Genomic DNA, 21,848 nt, shown 5'->3' with positions numbered 1-21,848 from the left:
TTGTCTTACCACATTCAATTAGTTTTCTATGCTTTTAAAGGAATAAATAACTAAGGCCCAGAGAAGTAGCCACTTCAAATTTTGTGAGGAACCCAAGAACTCTTTATACCACTGAGAAAAACAAACTCCTTTAGTTCATTCCTTCCGAACAAAGCATGTATTTTCCCTCCAAATTAAACTATCAGCTAAACTGTTTTCCTTAAAACAAACTGCAGTTTTTCAAAGACTTGAGATTTTCCCCAAGCCAACACAATTGACTAACGATTCAACATGCCTTCAGACTAAAAGAGATTTAAGAAGTCTGCAAGTATGGTGGAAGTGATGGTATGTGACTTCCAAGGGTAGGTCATAAAAGGTAATACAGCTTTTGTCTACTTCTTACCTAAGCATTCACTTTTGGAACTAGCACATCTGGAAAGTCCACGTGGAGAAATCATGTACGTGTTCCAGCTGAGGCCCCAGCTGAGGCCCCAGCTGACAGCCAGCATCAACCCCCAGACTGGTGAGGGAGCCTTCAGATGCCTGCAACCCCAGCCGTCTCAGTCACCTCCAGCCTTCAAGCCTTCCCTCCCGAGCCCCAGACCTCACGGAGCAGACACAAGCCACCCCTATAGTGCCCTTTCTGAATTCCTGACCCACAGAATCCCTGAGCAAAATAAAAGAGCTGTTGTTTCACACCACTAAGTTGGAGGTGGTTTGGCATGCAGCGGCAGTGCGGCTCACGAAGAGTTCTCTCTGGCCAAGCAGGTACAGGCAGAACAGCATAGCTGACAGGAGCAAGGGTTCAAGCCCTGGCTCTGCCATTTCTGAGACAATGGAAAATTGTTCAGTCCTTCCAGCCTCTGTTTCCATATCTACAACACTGGGGTAGTAATATCCCTAAGTACTGGGCTGTCATGAGGATTAAGTGAGCTGACACATATTGAGTACTTAGCACATTGCCTGGTCCATGAAAAATGTTCTAAAAAAAAGTTAGCTATTATTATTACTGTTTGTAATATGTTTATATTTATATAAAGACCAGACTCTTTATAATGACTGACCACACACAGGAGGCAACCCTGTCATTCCAAATGTCATTTCCATTGCTTAAAACCTTTCTGGATTTTTTTTTTCTTTTGATGTGGACCATTTTTTAAAGTCTATTGAATCTGTTACAATATCGCCTCTGTTTTATGTTTTGGTTTTTTGGCTGCGAGGCATGGGGGATCTTAGTTCCCCGACCAGGGCTCGAACCCACATCCCCTGCACTGGAAGGCAAAGTCTTAACCACTGGACCACCAGGGAAGTCCCTGGATTTTTTTTTTTTTTTAAAGATTTTTCTTTTACTTTTTGTGTCATATTAGAAAATCAGAGTCATTAACACATAAGCACACAGGTTTTTTGACCCAGTTGATGTGAATCCCTGAAAATCAGGGTCATTATTTTATAAGCACACATTTTTACCCCTCCCTCCATCGTCTACCTTACTCACAAGGCTATTCAGAAAAATCAGCATCAACTTCAGAGTATAAAGACATAGAAGCCCTAACTACAAAGAAAAAGATTAATAAATTTGATTACATTAAAACTAGAAATCTGTGTTCTTCAAAAGACACCACTGAGAGTAGAAAGGCAAGCCACAGTTTAGAAGATATGTGCAATATACATAATAGACAAAAAAACTTGTATTCAGAACACATAAAGAACCGCTGCAAATCAGTCAGTAAAAGGCAGACCACCCAATAAAGAAACGTGCAATTAACAAATGAAAAGATGCTCAACCTCACAAATCATCAGAAAATGCAAATGAGAACCACAACAACATACACACCTACCAGAATGATCAAAATTCAAGACTGATAATACAAAGTGTTGATGAGGGTATGAACTGGTACAACCACTGTAAACTGGTATAACCATTTTGGATAACTGTTGACAATATCCACCAAACCTGAACATAGCACACCCCTATTACCCACATATTATTACACTCCTAGGTATAAACCAATGGAAAAGGAACCATTTCATATATGCACCAAAACATACGTAAAAGAGTATTCAAAATGGTGTTACTCACAATGGGGGAACATCTGGCAATAATCCAAATATCCATCAGTAGTACAATAAAAAAATAAATTGTGGTATAATCTTACAATGGAATACTATACAGTAATAAAAAGGAATGCATTAGTTCTACACTGAATTACACACAATGATGTTGAGTGAAAGAAGCTAGAAATAGGGACTTGCCTGGTAGAGCAGTGGTTAAGAATCCGCCTGCCAATGCGGGGGACACGGGTTCGATCCCTGGTCCGGGAAGATCCCACATGTCACAGAGCAACTAAGCCCATGCGCTACAACTACTGAGCCCACATGCGGCAACTACTGAAGCCTGCGAGCCGCAACTACTGAAGCCCGCGAGCCACAACTACTGAGCACACGTGCCACAACTACTGAAGCCCACTCGCCTAGAACCCGTGCTCCGCCAAAAGAGAAGCCATCGCAATGAGTAGCCCCTGCTCACCGCAACTAGAGAGAGCCTGCACGCATCAATGAAGACCCAATGTAGCCAAAAATAAATTCATAAAAAAAAAGAAGGTAGACATAAAAGAATATGTACTGTATGGTTTCATTTATATCAAGTTCACAAACAGGCAAAACTAATTTATGATGTTAGAAGTCAAGATGGTGATTACCTGGTGGGGAATAGGGGGAAGTTAGTGAGTGGAAGGGCCAAGAAGAGGGTGCTGCTGAGGAATTGGCAATGGTTTATTTCCTGGTCTGAGGAGTTACAAGGATGGGTTTACTTTGTGACCATTCATCAAGCTGTATGCTTTTAATTTATGCATCAAACTGTATGTTTTTAACTTATGCAATTTTCATGATATATACTGCCGTAAGTTATAAAGTCTATTTTAAAGAGACAGAGACTTATCAATCAAATGCAATGTTTAGACCTCCTAATATAAACAAAATAACTCTAAAAGGATACTTTTGAAACATTTAAGGAAATATTGGGTATTTTGGGGCTGGGTATTAAAATAAGATTTGTATTAAAAAATCAACATACATATCTGGGTAGCTCTTCTACTTAAGGAAGAATATTACTACATATTTATTTTCAAAATATAATAAACTTATACAACCAGAGCCATTTTATAGATTAAAAAAACTGAGGTATACACATAACTACGTCATTTACTGAGTACCTACTATGTGCCAGGGAGTGTACTGAGTACTTCAGTCCAAAGACCATGTACTTCCCTCTGTCATGTTGTCCCTCCTACCCTCCGCCTTGCCATGTAGTTTTGGAACCTAAGTACCAATACAATTATGTTTCTAAGGGAAAATGGGTTCAATGCCACATAGTCAGGAGGAAACTTGGGAACCTGAGGAAGACGTTTTGTTGTCCCATCTTCCATCTCTAGCCAGTCATTCACAAAGGTGGTACTGGGGGAAGGAAAGCAGGGGGAACTCTAGTACTGCGATATTAAACTAAACTGAAGACAATCCAATACCTGAAAATTCTGAATGGACCTTTTAGTAACTTTTGGGGTCAGTGTTATAAATATCAAGTATAACAATAACTGGTATGTGGCTTACTCAGAATGTTCCTTAATAAAGCACTGAAAAACAAAGTCTGCTGCATTTGGTAGGACTGGGATGGGATGATGCTTTTTTCATCTTTCCCTGTCCTAACATAGGAATGAAAAACAGCTCTCTTCCTTCTGCAATGAGGACAGGGTTTCTGAGATGACCTCATGACTTGATGAGCAGAAGAAAGGAACCAGGCCCTTCAATGCTCCAAGTAACATGATCGGTGCTTAATACATATAATCTCATTCAATCCTCCCCAAAATTTATGAGCTGGGCAATATTCTCACCAAGTTCATATGGGAAAGGAGGGTTAGCTTAGAATAACATCCCCAGGGTCACCCGGTTGGGCAGAGGTGGTGTATGGTCCAGGCCTGAGACTAGAGCACGAGTGCTCCCCAAGACACTGAGTCGCCTCCAAGGCAGTCAACACAGCATGGGGACCTCAGCTGTGACAGTATTTCTGCCTGGGTACAGCATCTCTCTTGTTAAAAAAAACAAACAAAAAAAAACTCGTAAGCTTCCTGTCCACGAACAGAATTACTCTGTTTCCCAAATGATGAGAGGTCAACGTTTTTTTGTGTGTATGGTTAGACAATGAATCAGTGAGAAGAGATAAGGATAAAAACTGGGCCCAATAACTATTAGACAGCTACCATTTATGGGGTGCTTATGATGTGCCAGGATCTTACATATGGTATTTAATTTAGTCCTTACAACAGTCCTGTAAAGCAGGTGTCTTAATTATCCTCATTTTAGAAATGACAAGGCCAAGCATAGAGAAGTGAGATAGTTTGCCCAAGGGGACAAATGCCATAAGTCAGAGAGCTCAGATTCAGTCCCAGGACTATGTGCTCCCAGAGCCAGGGCTCTGATACATGAAGCTATACTGCCCAGATCACACGAATGGGCTCAGTGAAGGACCAGTATGGCAACATAAAAGCAAAGGCAAGGGAAAAGAATAGTTATCAATACTGCAGAAACAGGCACATGTAACAGGCACACTAAACACACACAATCAAGCTGTTCTGCCCTCATGCAAAGACTACATGTGGTGTAGCGATGCACTCTCACTCTGTAAGAAATTTATCACTGCTACTTGTGAGCACATTTCTTTACAAAAAGTAGGGAATGAAAAATGCACAGGGTAGGCACCCTGAGAAAACAAGTCTCAACTCTGACCATAAGTGTACTAGGCAGCAGAACTGAGTGAAGCACAAATGAAATAAGCCAGAAAAACTACTGAGATTAAATTAGATATCAAGAAGGCTGTGCTTCCTAGCTAAGCTTAAGGCAAACAGTATGTGACAATGAAGAGAAAGTCCCAGAAACATACTGGAATAGAACATGGTAATCCATAATGCTCTGTAGACGGCAAATCCCACGAAGACAAAGAAGGATAAGTATTTAAAGAAGGTTAAAAGAAGAGTCACAAGGTTCGAAAGTTGGAAAATAAGTCTTACGTGAAAGGTAATAATTACATGGAGGGGTTGGTATGACAACATTTTTTCTGAGGCACTCAGGCCAAACCCAGTGAGACGGTGTGAACAAATCTGGAAAATAACATACTGAGACTTCTCTGATGTAACAGGAAGAAGATTCTCACAGGATGTTGCCCACTGGAAGGAAGTCCCTAGGACAACTTGCAACCAATCCTATGAGTGTGAGTATTTTAAGAACATGAGAAAACATAATCCCTAAAATAGCAAAAGCTATCAAAATGAGTCTTTTAGCTTAAGACTAATCTATTCAGGTGGATGTGAAACTCTCTTCTACAGAACCAGAATCAATCATTAACCTCTTTCATAAATCTATCATAATTGTATATTTGAGAGTTTACTTGTTCATTGTCTAAAGCTTCAAGATGGCAGGGATGATACCTTTTTTTTCCTTTTTGTCCTCTGTGAAATCTGGGCCACCATCAGGATGGGATGATACCTTTTTATTGTGACAACAGTCTAAGAGTCTAACACAGCCCCTGGAACATAATATTTGCTCAATAAATATTTCTCAGTGAATTTCAACGAACAGTCTAGTTCTAGACCCAGAGAATGTTATCTTATTCTTGCCTGGATTACATGGTATGTCATTAAATTTAAGAACAGACACCTGAAATATAAAGATAAGGCTTTCTCCTCATATCAGATGAACTAGTGTCCTCCATTTCCATCATGCTCTCCTAAATATTTCCTAGTGTAAATGATAAATGATACATGTTAAATACTACCTAGCATGCTTCATCTACAATGTATGGCATTGAGCTATTGTTAATAATGGTTAATGGCCTTAATAATACTCAGGGGAAAAATCTTTCTTAGCAATCCCAGTTTTAAAAATATTTGAAATAAAAATAGAGACAATGACACAACATCAAACAGCTTCCATGGAGCTACAAAACTTTTTGCAAAGAGATACACTGCCTGCAAAGTGATTATAAATAAGTCTGCTGGTTAGCGAATTAAGTGTGTATTAAATATTTAAAACCGTATACATATATATAGAGAGAGAGCCACACTATGGGATCAAACAATGGCATTTTAAGGCATAGTCTGTCAGGTTTTCATTTAGACATGAATACAGTAACTTTACCACAGTGACCTGTGTCATACGTATAAAACCTGGGGAGAGTGTTAAAACACGAATCAAGTTTTGTTAAGGGGTTAAAAGAGCTCATGCCACTGCCTAGCACTCACTATTGGTTATGGTGACTGGCTTAACTCTGAGTGGAAGCTTGATGTTCCCTCACAGCTGCAAGTAGAACAAATTGCTCTGTGACAGCTGGACAAACTATGCAAAAATATCTGCATCTTTACTATACTTAAACAACAAGCAGTTTATTCTCAAGGGGCAAAGTTTATTTAAGAAGTAATTATTTCTATTTATCAGCCTATCTTGATCAACTGAGAATGCCTATATTTTCTGAATACGTATTAGAATTGGCTTTTGTAAAAAATCAAGTGACAAAATTAAATTAAATGACCTTACTCTACACGATAGATTTATTTTCGGAAACAGAATCTTTCATAGGGAATTTTATTACTTTTAAGAATCTTTTGCTGGAATATTGAGTACTTAACTGCCAAATTATTGAAATGTACTCTAAGCACTGAAAACTGCTATGAGTTTATACCCACATGAAACTGACAGATATAGACATCTTCTTATATTGCAACTAGACAAAATCTAGTCAAAAATAAGCCTAGGGCTTCCCTGGTGGCGCAGTGGTTGAGAGTCCGCCTGCCGATGCAGGTGACACGGGTTTGTGCCCCGGTCCGGGAAGATCCCACATGCTGCGGAGCGGCTGGGCCCGTGAGCCATGGCTGCTGAGCCTGCGCGTCCGGAGCCTGTGCTCCGCAACGGGAGAGGCCGCAACAGTGAGAGGCCCGTGTACCGCAAAAAAAAAAAAAGCCTATCATCCTAAGACTCAAGCTTAAAATTCACATTCTTTAACAAAGTCAGCAATACTCATGAAACCAGGAAGTGAAAGTTTCTTCGTGCTTAACCTATGTTTAAACAACTGCTATGAATTTTTAATTACTTCTACTTTTTTCTTTACTATAGAGTATTGTAACACAAGTATTAAAACTCTAGGATCATCACACTTACCTATAAGGCTTATCAGAATTATGGATTCGTCTGTGGTTTCTGACACCAACGTACGTTGTACTTGTATAATCACATACATCACATCTATACTGTTTCTGGACCGACGACTTATTCCCTGGACAAAGTATTTCACAGTTTTAGTGACGTGCTTTGATTAGATTAAAATGACAGCATTTACATTCCACTATAAACGAGTATTTATACCATACAGTACTAACATTTCAATGAAGGCTTTCTCACTGTTTAATAAAGTTAACAAGTTTGAATGTAGCTTTACAGGTTCTCCTACATCTGCACTATCAGTGGATATAAAGTGAATATCATCTGATCTGTAAACACAGATACATTGGGTTAGCTTCTACATAACCTTGTACAAAATTCTAAAATATAATGAACCTGATGCCAGCTGCCCTGCTGATTGTGTAGCAGGTGAATTAACCAGAGATACATTGTTAATTTGAAAGGTGTTAGTCTAATCAATATTGGATATATTGTCTTAAGGAAACGTTGATTTGCCAACAAGCTGTAATTTAATACTATAATACAACATTATAAAGTATGGCTACAAAGCATATCTAACAAACTCAATATAAAAAGCCCAAAGCTTTTTCACTCTGTAGGTTTCCTTTGTTTATAACTGTCAGCTATCAAAGCAACAACAGAAGGGAAAGCAATGGCAAAGTATTAAGTGCTATTTAATGTAGTATAATTATACCTAGTAAGCTGACAGCTTACAAGGACTAACATGAATATGCAGCTCTCTGAAATCCAGGAAACATGGATCCATGGGAACAGGCCTTGTCACTAAACTCACTCTGCAACAACAGGGCTGGGGAATTCAAATCAGGGTAAGCTTGAGGCAATACAAGCAGAATGAGTTGGTCATAGGAAACTGTTCCTGAAGATATTCAGTGATTTATTTACGCTTCTGTCAGCACAAGGTCCACAGCCTATTCATAGCCTGACTGCTTTATATTCAGAAACAAAGCAAGCATAGAAGCTGAAGAACAAGACACGACAGGAAGAAAGCTTAGGTAGAACACAGCACACACTGCATAAAAGTGAAAGTGGTGATACAAAAGAAAACCCACATGGAAATTTTAGCAAAACAAAGAAAATCCTTAGGTTAAATTTAAGCTTTCTAAAATTAAAATTTCTTTTGCTAGTAACTATTTTTGCCAGGCAGAACAAAATGTCCTGATTTCCTGGTATAAATCTATAACATTAATACACACACTAATCATAATTATAATCTAAGTATTGCTCTTAATTGGTAGGTTAAAAACTTGGGCTTGATAAGTGGCACTGCTCCAGATACAGTTAAAAAAAAACAAACTCTGAAAAACTGAAGTGTGAAATATTGGATAATGGTTTTGTGTGAGAAATATTACAGATCAACGACAACTAATAAAAATGACAGATGGAAAAACTTAATATAGCACAGAATGAGAGCCTGTGCTACTTCAAGCAACTGTTTCCAATGGAAAGAATATTGGATTTAAATTTCAAAAACGTGGGCTTAGTCTCTGCTCTGCCACTTAGTACCAATGTGATCATGGGCAAATTATTTCACCTCTTAAGGACTCAGTTTATTCATCTACGAAACGGAAATACTGGAACCTCCCAGCATGGTTTGGGAAGCCCAGGAGCATGTTGTACTCCTCCTTCACCGCAGTCTGTACGTTACCTGCATGTCTGGGTCAAGTCTGACCCATCACTAGCTGGAGACTCCCTGAGGGTAGGGATCTGCCTGTTTTGCTTACACAGAATCCCCAGGACTTGGCAAATTACAGATTTACAATAAAGAACAATTTAATTAAATTTCATGAAGAAACAGCATATGAAAGTGCTTTGCCCAGAGCTCTCAGAGCACCTGTGGTGTTTGCTGACATACCTGTCAGTACAGTTTTGGGTTCCTCACTGGGCTGGGTACCTCGAAGGCAGTGACACCTCCACCGCACTCCAAGCACCTAGCACAGTATCCAGCTCAGGATGGGCACTCCACGCCTTCTGGCAGAACAAATGTCTGAGGTACTATTACATTGGATCTCTGAGTCAAAAACGTGCCACAAGTTATCTGTGCTATTGTGATGGATGAAGGCTGGAAGCCACAGAAGCATGCATCTCCCCTCTTGTTTAATTAGTTTATTAAAGGGTTAAAAAAGTTTTGATAAACATGAATTATTTTTATCTTCTTTGTGAGCTAAAAACTTGTTCTTTGGCCTGAAAACTAGATTTTGAGAGATCTAATACCGAATCAATAAAGTATCAGTATAGATGTAAGTACGCTGGAGGTTATCAGCCGTCTGAATTGTTACACTACCATGACAGAGAACAGCAGATAGAGCCAAGTGGAGGTGTGGGGGTGGGGAGGAGAGGCATGGCAAGCAATTTAAAATCCATACGTGTAGCCCTAAGAAACAGAGCATGCGCCACAGAGAGGCTGCAAAATGGAATGTGGTGGATAGATGCTAACGCCATGAAGCTCAAATTGGTTATTTTAATTTTGAGCTGACATTTCAATATTTTTAATTCAAATTGTGCGTTTTAATTTGTTAACCCATTTGGCCAGTTTAAAATTATTGTTTTTAGAGATGGTGCTAGAAAAGACATATTCTACCGCTGGTGGTAACCACAGTTGGTGCCACTGAGTGAGTAGTACTTACTTTATTCCTTCATTAGGGATTTATGGCCCAAAGATATCAAATGTTTTAATGTCTCCCTTAAAGGGGATATGGAAACATAATGAATTAAAATAAAAGGAGGCATTTAGGGCTATTTTGTAAAAAGGAAACAAAACAGTTTTAGCTCAGCCATCTATGGCAGGAACAGATGCTATGTCATAAACTCCTTTTGTTTTGGATAGTTTTACAGGGATGACATCTGTTTGACAAGGGAATTTTGGTGCTGCAGCGGTATCAAAATCAGTTCTTTCAGAAACATTCTAGAACCAGTTTTGCTTTCTGGGGTCAGTTTAATGAAACATTATGGTAAAACACTTTACTCTGCAGTTGTTCCTAACTTTAATTCTTAGGAAATCTAAAAAGGAAAGTCACTCCAGTATATTTTACTTCCCATAAACACTATGTACTACACTTGAGACATTTAAAGTATATCAATTTAAGTGAGATGATGCAAGGAAGCACAGCTTATTACACTTTAATTCTCCGGATGTGGCAACCGCCTTTTCATGGAACTCTAATTAAATCTTTTGATTCTAATATTCCTATTAGCAGAAACTCGGCTGACTGGTACCTAACCAGTACATAAAAACAGCCTGTGTTGTTTTTTTAAATAATGCAGATAAAATCTGGCAGTTACACTTGGATAAGAATAAGATCACAGCAGGAAGCCTCAGTTAAAGATTGAGGTGGGGGCCTACCATCTGCAAAAGCTACGTTCTCAGTGGGTCAGCTGGTACTGAGAAAGGAAAGGGAAAGGAGGCTTTCTTTCTGTGCTGCAGCTTCCCTGGCTTGCCGGCGTGTCATCTCAGGGTTTCTGCTGTACCTGGCTCCTATAGGACGGCATACATTGCAGAGTATATCTACCTATACGGTTGAGGCTGAGTACTTACTAATACAGTACTTCATTTAGTACTCAGAGATAAAATTCACTCACACAGCTTAAAAATAGAGGCAAATAGATGGAGCTTTAGTCCTGAAAATAACCCACATGACAACGAAGGGCATTTTTTACTTCATGTGCTAATCAATATCATCTATACAAGAAAATGCAGATACCTTCCTGAACACATTTTCCATCAGTTTTATCACTGGAAATTCTTGACTCATTAGAAGTTGCTATTGACAAGGTATCTGGAAGACTGTGCTGCTCTCTCTCATGGTTCCTCAGTTGACTCTAAAAAATTGAGAGAAATTAATATGTAATTTTCAATAAACATATTTACGGTTACTAGGAGGCTGTAGAAGGAGTTAACTGCTTTTGTCACCTAGTACCTAGAACACACTACCAATATTTAAAAATCAAACGTGTTAAAAGATTACTTGAAACGTTTGACAACTTATGGAAAGAAATACACTAAGGAAAACACAATCTTATCAAAAAGGCAATTCCTCTTTTCACATTCTCTGAAAGGAAGCCACCACTGTCTTAGGGAGTGCTTACGCATGGCATGTGTATGCTTCCTGAAACACTGGTGAGCCCAGAGGAAAGAGCAGAGTGTTCAGAATAACTCAGTACTTTCACAAAAATAAATCCAATCAGTTAACTTCTGCACTTCAGATGATTTCTGCCTTTAAATATCAACGAAATTTGTAAAAGAAACTTAGTTGGAACTGCGACTCCAAGGACATCTTCCCCCTTACGCCCACCCCCATGAATCAGGAGTGCAGCAGCGGGCTTCCCTGGTGGCGCAGTGGTTGAGAGTCCGCCTGCCGATGCAGGAGACATGGGTTCGTGCCCGGGTCCAGGAAGATCCCACATGCCACAGGGCGGCTGGGCCCGTGAGCCATAGCCGCTGAGGCTGCGCGTCTGGAGCCTGTGCTCCACAACGGGAGAGGCCACAACAGTGAGAGGCCCGTGTACCGCAAAAAACCAAAAGAGTGCAGCAGCAAAAGCAGCTCCTGGAACTTGCCTTTGCAGCCCATTTGAATGGCTACTTGTCCAGTGGCCAGAGGCCATTTCAGAATTTCATGAGAGCAATCCAAGAGGCAGTGAATCTCAGAATCAAAGGCTTTTTAATTCCTGCTTACCTGTTTACTACCAGCTGGACCCCAACTCTGGCTAAACTGAGAAAAAAGTCGACATCCCAGTCAGCCCTTTACAATACACTTTTTTCCCCCGCAAACAGTCAACTGGCATATTGAAGAAAAGTTCTAAACCAATGATTCAATGAACACAAGTTGCCTTTACAAAAACAGTATTTTCACACTGGTTGTTGGTTTTAGGTAGCGCTTAAAATGAAAATCACGGTACTTGAAGGTACTGTAAACTTCCCATAAAATATAACATACATGGCTCTATTTCCACTGTGCTGTCTTTCATTAAGTCCCATACAGTCCATTTTTGCTTGTGCAAGGATATAAATCACTGTTGGTTGGTTGTGTAGCAGCTGAAGTGAATGACTTGCATTCTGGGGCCACATAAGATGAAAAATAGGTATTTTTTTGCATCGATCACATAGGGTTAACTTTGTGTAAGTCAAATGAGTGTACAATGTTCCTCCACTGTACATCCCTTGTAATTCCCTTGCACTTTAAAATCAACACACTTTAAAAAAGATATACACTTGGAAACACTAAACCAATAAAAACAGGGCCTGTTAAGGAGGCGGCAGGCAGGGGGAAAAAGTCCTACACCAGACGACCCAGCCTTCAGTCCCAACTTTAATACTAATTAGTTGGGATCCCATGGACAGATTACCAAACTTTTCTGGGGCTCAGTTTCCTTACCTATAAAATGAGGTGGGTGGACTGTATCTACAAAGCTCCCTCCATGCTCTAAAATTCTAAGGTTCTCCGAATGATTTCATGAACCAATGCTTACCTTATAATGGAAGGATTCTTCACACTGCTTGCACTGGTATATTCTTGTTTTACAGTGGTTGATCATGTGGCTTTCCAGGTCTTTGCTGTTGTCAGCTATGTGCTCACAGATAGGACACTGATAGGGCTGTCTCTGTCGATGGACTCGCAAGTGCTGCTTGATGTAGCCCTTGTTACCGCTGGCGTAGTGACACAGGCGGCAGCGGTAGGGCCGGTCAGCGTTTGGGATGTACTCCACGACGTTGCTTCCTGACAAACTTGTATCACTGCTGGGTTGGCACTGGGCATTATCCTGCAATTCTTTCAAAATGTCATCATCGGAAGCGTTTTGGTCTGTCCTTTCCCTTAATTTTTCAATCACCGTGAGTAAGGACATGCTGATACCTGTCTTAACTTGCCCATCTGACAATTCCTGCCTACCCTCTGGGAGGGCTACTAAGGTAGAGTTGCTTTGGTTGAAACTAGTCAATCCCTCCGAAGAGCTTTTAAGTGGTGACATCATTTTAGAATACGCTGCCAATGTACCATCTACTTGCCTTTGTCCGGTGTCTGGATCTAAAAGCTTTATATTCCCGTAGTGCCCAAGGTTGGCTCGCGTTAGCTCTGCAGCTCTTATAGGCATGGTGACCAGGGCTTCTGCAGCTAATGAGTGTAGTCTGAGAGACTCAGAATTTGTCCTTCTTCGGCCTGGTGGGGCATTCTCATCAGCAGCCAGTCCTTTATTTATTAACTCACTGTCTTTCTTCTCTGTATTGCTCCAGCCTATGATCAGCCCCCCAATATCGACAGTGCATTTATCAGCATGATAGACTTCATCTCTTCCTTCACATGCAATCTTGGCTTCTGTCTGGCTCAGGTTTTTCCCCTCTTCAATTTCAGCATTCATGAGGAAATGTTTCTGCGGAAGAGTCTCTTCAGCACTTGGCAGACGCTCCACTATCACATTAACATGACCTTTCTTATTTGGGCTACTGCTAATGATTTTCTGTGCTGATGAAAGTAGGCTATCAGCAACCAGGTTCTCCTCTGCATCCGAAATCACCTCCAGCACTTCTTCCTCATTAGGGTCAAGGGTAACTGACTGACTTAGATGAACACCCCCTTCCACACTCTGTTCTAAAGGAGATGAAGATGATAATGACTCTGAGCTGCAAATCTGCACTTGTACTGTCGGCCCGTTGTGGATACTCAGTTCACTGTCTCCAATTGCAATGACTACTGCGTGGACCCCACCAGGTGCAGCGGCCACTGAAGAATCCAGCAAGCCTAGGGGCTCATTTTCATTTTCAAATATTGGATAGGAGCAATCAACCTCCCCAGCATGTTTCCAAGCATGTGTTTTCAACATTCTCTGCTGGCCACAAGTGTAACTACAAAACAAGCATCGATACATGCCATACTGTTCATAGGCATACCACTTCCTCCTACCCATTTCTGCCACAGATGCCGTTTGGATGGTATGAGTCTGTGGGCTGTCCACACTGACTGGGATGTCAGGAACGGTTTCATTATTTCTTCCTGAGGTTCTCTGACACAAAGAGTTGGTGGGGCTTACGCACTGCTGGGCTTTGGATTGAGTGTGACTGTTGGCATCGTTTTCGTGGTCATTTACCACATGAGCTTCAAGTTCCTCTTGGCTTTTAGATGTAATATGGCACTCTGCGCACATTAGTATCACTTCATTCTGCTGACCGTGCTGCTTGATATGATCTTTTAACACAGAAAAAGATGATGACAGAAACTTACAAAGGCTACACTGGTAAGACATAGCCTTCCCATCGTTCTGGGCGAGAGAGTCAGGGGTAAAATGTATTTGTGACATCTCAGCCCTTCTATTATCAGCAGCAGGTGACTGGGTTACTTTAGCTGGAATCTCACAAGATTCTTGACTTTCAAGAGAGTGTGTTGCAGCACTTGAACGTGACCGTTTTTTGCCAATTAAAAGACATTTTTGTGACTTTTCATGTTCCACTATCTTGCTTAACTTCTGAATAACATGGATTAATGGATCTGTTTTAGCTTTTCTTTTTTCATCAACTTCCAGTGATGGACTGATGACAGTTTTGGCAGTCAACATAGCTTCCTGTTTCCCAATACCTGGCACCAACATGGCGACACTGCTGCTTTCTTCCATATCTAAAAAGGAGAATATATGACAGAAAGAATCACCAGGTTACAGTATCATTACAGGCATATAATTCAGGAAATCTAAACTACTCTTAGATTTAAGCTAATCTAAGTATTTTCTAACCTGGGAGTTCCATATCAACACACCTGACTATCCTCAACAGAGACTTAAATTGCTCACAATTTTTCTTTGGAATGCTGTCCCCTATCAAGACTGATGATTGAGGTGTTTCCATCCTTCATTTCTTTCTTTGGAAATGACTTTTAACAATCTACATCTCCTTTTTTCTTCACTTTCTTTCCCCTAGACATCTAGCTGGACCTAATCAGTACTCCTTCTCTTTTGCACAATGCCAGAAAAGAAAAGAAAAAAGACTGCTATTCCATTATCAAAGGAATACAGCCATTCCCAGGGCATGTGGAACCACCTCAAGTTATTATGAAATACTATTCTGTAAAGCCAACACATGACTGATACAATTCTTGGGAGACAACTTCTTGCACCAAATATAATTGTGGTTTTATTACTAAAAGCATGTGTTTTTTTTTTCTCCCTAGATCTTTGGAATTGTGAAAATATGGGCATGTAACCTATTGTAAAGGGAACAGTGTATTTTGAGAAGTATTATGCAAATGAAACTAAATAAAAGCAATGATCCAGTTCCTTCTTTTACTTCCTTTGATTTATTTTCCTGAAGATAAACCACAAACTATGCTGTGGTTTTTTCTAGAGGTCATATTAGTGGTCAACTATTACTCATACACACATACATTTTTTTTTTCTGAAAGGGAAAGGGGTATCGGAGAAGGAAAAAATTGATATCCTGGTCGTGTTATAGGTCTAAAAAAGCACAGAGGCCTTAAAAAAGTCATTTCCTACAGGTTATCTGTAGGTTGTAGTAATGTGTTATGGCCGAGGAAGTCATTAACATAAAATGCTTATCTTTCAGCCTAAATCTTGAACACTCTATTTCTTGGCAGTACTTTCACTGCAAACATTTCCTTTGGCTTAAAGTGAGATTCATTTGTTGACCTGGATCACGTTTTTAAGTTTAGGCTTTTTTCCAGCAACAAGTTTTGTTTTTCCACATTTTAGGTGCATTCTGGAATCTTACTCACAACATTCAATAAATGCCAGCAAAATTTCTAGTGGCACCAGCTATAGACCAAAGATCATACTGTTCTTAAACCTCAGTCACAGGCTCCGAATTCTCTTCAGGAGGCGAATCATGGCTCCTCTTCCCTCAAATGGCTGAATCAACATATAGGGGCCCTTTAGCCACTGCCAAGATCATACCTAAACTCCTGCAAGACCTCACCAGTGCTCTGGCCAGCTGCAGGCCCAGTTCTCCCACATCAACTGACAGCAGTTATGGATTTTCCTCTCTTATTTTCTACTCTTTGTGGCACACTAACTTTTCTATACCCAGATCCATGTCATGCAAAAAGGTAAACATTTTACTCTCAGCTTCTTTAGTACTACTTCTTCCCACTGTCCTGATACCCTGCTCTGTGCGATCAGCTTTTTTCTCTTCCACTTGTAGCTGCACTCCCAGCAGGGAATGCATTCCACAGCCATTACAACAATGACAGCTGTGCCAGCTCCCCAATGCCAGTGGCCCTTTAGCCACTGTCTCCCCTAAACAACCTGAGGGCATTACCTCAAAAGACTAGCTCCTTTACACCTTTCTCAAGTAGGAAGTACAGAAATGTTTTTAAATCTCTACACTCAACCTTAAGTTACTAAAGAAGGGACCAGTGGGGGAAACAATTTGTTTCTTTAGAAAAACCCTTTGTGACTTCATAAGTCACCTTACTGCCCGAGAATTCCACATTTTTAGGCCAAGGGAAGCTTTGGCTCTTCTTGTGATTACTGATTTCCCTCTAGGGTCATTCACTTAAGGCTTTATTTCTTTCAATTGTTAAATGCAAATTTCTTAAATATTTAAGAGCTAATAGGAATCCCTGAACATTTAATTTCTTACATAAGATTTGGTGCACTACTATAGATGGAAGGTCTCCTTCCCATGAAATGTGACATCCACGCAGGCTGACTGATAATCTGGAGGTTAACCAGTGAATATTTGCTCAACAGACTTTGCACACCCACAGGGTTACAAAGGTGACTCATTATCCTTCTTCTATTTAATGACATAATAGGAGGAAGTCAGAGCAGTGCAAATTTGCTCCCCGTGGATATTTCAGTGTGTACCTTAAAAAGAAAGCAAAATGAAGAAGAGGAGTTCATCTTATCTCAAGAAAAAGACTAATACAAAAGAATCTGACAAAACATTCAGATTTTAAAGCTGTGTCTGCTCAGGCATTAAGAGCTAATGGAAATCTGCAGCAGATGCTCCAATTTTCCCTGAACATTTATGTAAGTATCTCATTTTAGAGGCTGCATACATTTGAGGATAAGTACGAAAACGGCACCTATAAAACAGATATGACAACATAAAATACATCAAGAAACACCTGAAAAACCATTTGGGGTCCATGTGGCAAAGTCAATGCACAAGTCTCATTAAAACAAAAGACTTTGTTAAAAAAGGTTAGATAAACAGCTCACAATAAAGTATACACAGAGAGGAAGTTAAGTTGAATATTGGCCAACTCAAATTTTTCACCAAAATTTCACTTAGGCCACCAATGTGCGTGTGCGTGTATGTGTGTGTCTGTTGAATACATATGGGATTACATGCTGTGAAGTAAAATTTGAATAATAAAAGAGATAAAAATAAGGAGTACAGATTCAATCCTAGTGGCTCAAGATTGCCGACAACCTGGATTATGATAATCTGCATACTATCCATGACCTCCAAGAAGAGATCAAGGTGAATGAAACCTAAAAAAAAAAAAAAAATTACCAAGGGGGAGTGGGGGCGAGTGAACAGGTTCAGGATATAAAATAAGAACAGCAAATTTTCTAGCTGGAATCATGAGCATCTAGGAGTTCATTATATTATTCTTTCTACTTGTGTAAATGTTTAAAAATTTTAAAAATAAAAAGTTAAAGGACTTCCCTTGTGGCACAGTGGTTAAGAATGCCCGGGGAGCCACAACTGCTGAGTCTGCATGCCACAACCACTGAAGCTCGTGCACCTAGAGCCCATGCTCCACAACAAGGGAAGCCACCGTGATGAGAAGTCTGTGCACCGCAATGAAGAGTAGCCCCTGCTCGCTGCAACTAGAGAATGCCCCCGTGCATCAACGAAGAACCAACGCAGCCAAAAATAAACAAATAAATTTATTTATTTATTAATTATTATTATTTTTTTTTGCGGTACGCGATCCTTTCACTGTTGTGGCCTCTCCCATTGCGAAGCACAGGCTCTGGACGCGCAGGCTCAGCGGCCATGGCTCACAGGCCCAGCCGCTCTGCGGCACGTGGGATCTTCCTGGACTAGGGCACGAACCCGTGTCCCCTGCATCGGCAGGCGGACTCTCAACCACCGCGCCACCAGGGAAGCCCAAATAAATTTATTAAAAAAAAAAACATTTTTTACAAGGCACCAAGCCAAGTACCAAGAAGAATTGAAAAAATTTTAAATTTATAATACTCACAGAGTTTAAAACTGAGTTAAGTGGATAAGACTAACATATTTAGAAGTTAAAAAGAATTAACAGTTTTAAAATAACCCAGCTGTACACAAGGTGAAGTAGTCAGAAGGCAACATCCAATGACCAAATCCTAACAGAGACTGAAGAGCTCATTTTGGTCTAGGGAGGGAAGAAAAGGCTTTTTGAAGAGGTAAGATGCACACTGTATTCCAAAAGAAGAGCATGCTGGACGTCACCCGTTTGCCCCTCTGGGCTGTCTCCTCTTTTCCACTCTGCTCTCTATCCCAGGAGGGATTACATCACTAGGCTCCCATGCCCTCTAGTTGAGTTATGCCAATGGGGAGCCATGACAGGAGATACGAAGGCAGCAAAGGGAGATCACGACATTCATTTCCCTGGTTTCCTCCCTCTAGGTCACCTTGAAGTGGCTGTGTTCCTCAACAAAAGGCCATTCTCTCCAGGCAGGCTATTCTACAGGACTCTCCCTTCTCCTGATGCTGCTAGCTCCAGATGACAGAATTATTCCTGTGGTTTGCCTATACAAATCCTACACCTTTATAAGTATCTTTGTAAATACATCCTCTCTGAATTATCCTAATCTGAGAGTGCCATTTTGCTTTCTTGGAATTTGCTGACAAGAAAGCAGCCATAACATTAGATTTTCAGAAGCGAGAATAAGCATGCTATCTAGGGATTAGTGAAAAGATCAGTATGGCTGAACAATGAGGTTTACTAGGATGAGGAAAGACTATAGGCATCAGCAAAACACGGGTTTTCTCGTTTGGGATCTTTAGACATAACATTCGACCAAATATATCAAATTGTTATAAATAAATAAATAAATAAAAGTTGTATCCCAAGCCAGAAAAGTTCTACAACCTTCTCCACTGAGTCTCAAGTCTTCCCTAAACAACGGAATCCCATAGGCAAAAGCTTATAATTAATGTCTTTCCCAAAAATAGAGCCAAATTATTTCAGTTGTCTTTATTTCCTTACAATTTGCTATTTGGTTTATTTGTACATCTAATTAGTTCCTTTCAGTTATAGCAGTATGGTTATCATATGTAAAATCAAGTTGAACAATTCATGGGGGCTTGGGTAGAACTAGAGAAAGGCCGTAATTTTCTGTGAACGTACAAAGACAGTTCAGTATGTTATATAAAGAACCTTTTCTTTCAGACTAAGAATTTGTTCTTTCCAATTAGAAAAAAATTGTGCTATAGAAGTAACGGCCAATTCCTCGTTCTTCCATATTATCGTAATTGTAAAATATAAAATGTTCATTTTGCTCCAGCCAAAAGAAGGCAGGGGACATAGCTCATGGGTCCCTCTTCTAGAGGAACCTCAGCTGTGTGACCTTAGGCAAGTCACTGTTTCTGAGCGTTTTACATTCTACAGATGTAAAACAAGAGTTGTGCTGGATGAACTTTCATGTTCCTGTCCTATAAACTGTCTATAAAAAGTTACCTTGAAACTGCTTACACGTTATTTATAGATTTATCTTACTAACGTCAGCTGTAATTTACTTGAATTAAAATCTCCTTAGCTTAATTATTAATTGCCCACCAAGAAAAAACCAAGTGCAAATATCAAAGTATATGAATTTCACAGTATAAAATTTCTTAGCTGGCATCTAGCCTGAGAGAATATTTGAATTTCGCAGCTGCAATTAAGACACAAGGTCTAACTAATGTTAACCAATATTCAGATTTAACATTTACTGAGCACCTATAACGTGCCAAGCAATGTGCGGGAGACTACCAAAATAAGGAAGAGGGAACCCTTGCCCTTGAGGTGCTCACAGACCAGAGAGTAGTGCCAGTGTAGATTCTGTGTATTACTCATGAAATTCCTGGTAATACTGGCCTCTTTATTTGCAGATAAGGAATCTGAGGTTCACAGATGCAAAGTAATAGCTAGTTTCAGAACTGGAATCCAAGCCTATCTGATTCTAAATCCATCCTTTCTCAATACACCAATTCTCCTCTTAATTCTCAGTGTGAACAAAAAAATGTATAAAGTATAAATAATGAAAAGAGCAACAGCCTCTTACAGCTAGGCAGTATCAAACATGTATGTTTGAGCTTCATTAAGTCTTTGGGACAGGCTAGGTGGGTGTTACACAATTCTACAAATAAGGAAACACTCAGTGCAGTTTAAGTGACTTACCCAAGGTTACATGGCTGTTAAGTGGCAGAGCCTGTGTCTTTCAAGTCAATTCCTGAAATTAATACAGTCCCCTGGATCGATCTTCAAAATCCAGCTGTGGCCAAGAACGAAAGTATATAGTATCAAACATTTCTCTTTCTTGGTGAAACAAAGTAATGATTTTTTTTTCTGACAGTGAAAAACTGCCCAATATTGCATGTCAAAAAGAAATTCAGAGGAATGTCCACGCAACCCATTACGTGACGCAAATTTACATAATTTACCTAACAAGCAGATTTCAGGATTTTGCACCAGTTAGAAAAAATAGCTCTGGAAACTTCTCCAATAATTGTGCATTTTATGTTTTAGCTTAGAATTTATCTAATTAACTCAAAATACTATTGGTTTTACTGATAACACTTTCTAATAAATAATAAATTGTATATTGCCATTTTAATCTTAACCAGAACTACAATCTAAAGGGTGACTGCAAACTTCCAGCAGTTCTACAACTGAACGGCATCATGAAAGATAAAGCACAGTGGACTGACCTATGTATCTTCTAAGGCACTTTCCTGCCCTGGTCTTACATTTCTTTGCTACTGTTTCTTATACTACCTAGAATGAATCTAAAAGATCAAAGAATGGTATTCATTTCACCTAGAATGCAACTTTATCGATTATGGTTAAGTAAATAGTTTACTGCCAGGGCAGAAAGCACGTATTTGGCTTTCCCCTGAAATTAATTTTAAACGAGTTAGTGAAGTAAAGAAATGAAGGGCCAGGCTTTCTCTTTTAATCAGTAATGCAACCCATACACTGAATCAGAGCAGAGTACTGAAGAAAGTACAAAGAACAAATTCAATTACTGATAAATCCAGTAATTGCCGGATAGGAGAGATGCAGACTGGCAGCAAATTACAGCCCACTGCAGTACTAAAAAGATCGCCTACGGGGTGGGATGGTGGCCTCTGTCTAATTAATCGTCCAGGCCTTCCACACACAAACCATTCACTACGGATGCCCCCAGGTCTTACACGGTGGGAGCTTTTCCCAATGATCTCCGTGATCTCTGGGGAGACCACTTCATGGAGGAGGTTCGAAATAGGTGCAGAACACCAGAACGGCGTCTATGTACTAGCTTTTCCTACTCCCATCAGTGGCTTGGGAGATGCGGGTTGAGAAAAGTAATCAACAGACGCGGTGAGGACACCGTCGTTCGCTCCATTCCAACAGGCCTACGCGGTTTCACACGTGCAAAGGGTAGAGAAGCGACACCCGGCGGGCCTGCCTGCGGGCCAGGCTGGTGAGTACGCGGGCAGCGGC

At 40.1% G+C, this 21,848-nt stretch overlaps 1 protein-coding gene across 2 annotated transcripts in view; it reads right to left on the bottom strand.

Moving 5' to 3' along the window:
- ZNF507 (zinc finger protein 507) overlaps window positions 1-21,848 on the bottom strand; it is a 46,721-nt gene that overhangs the window by 24,416 nt on the left and 457 nt on the right. Inside the window, exons 2-6 of one of the 2 annotated variants that reach the window (XR_003001670.1) lie at window positions 20,544-20,637; window positions 12,688-14,822; window positions 10,923-11,040; window positions 7,183-7,297; window positions 5,457-5,554 (exon numbers count right to left, since the gene is read on the bottom strand). Coding sequence is in view for 1 of the 2 variants with exons in the window: in XM_024734072.1 (XP_024589840.1) it covers window positions 7,183-7,297; window positions 10,923-11,040; window positions 12,688-14,820 (2,366 nt within the window). In the remaining variant the exon portion in view is untranslated. The remainder of the gene's footprint in view (window positions 1-5,456; window positions 5,555-7,182; window positions 7,298-10,922; window positions 11,041-12,687; window positions 14,823-20,543; window positions 20,638-21,848) is intronic. The other variant, XM_024734072.1, reaches the window with a different exon arrangement.

The sequence above is a fragment of the Neophocaena asiaeorientalis genome, unplaced genomic scaffold (genome assembly GCF_003031525.2).
Source record: "Neophocaena asiaeorientalis asiaeorientalis breed wild unplaced genomic scaffold, Neophocaena_asiaeorientalis_V1.1 scaffold280, whole genome shotgun sequence".
Classification (NCBI taxonomy): domain Eukaryota; kingdom Metazoa; phylum Chordata; class Mammalia; order Artiodactyla; family Phocoenidae; genus Neophocaena; species Neophocaena asiaeorientalis.
Note: the sequence above shows the minus strand (reverse complement) of the source record. Positions and strands in the feature narration are given on the sequence as shown.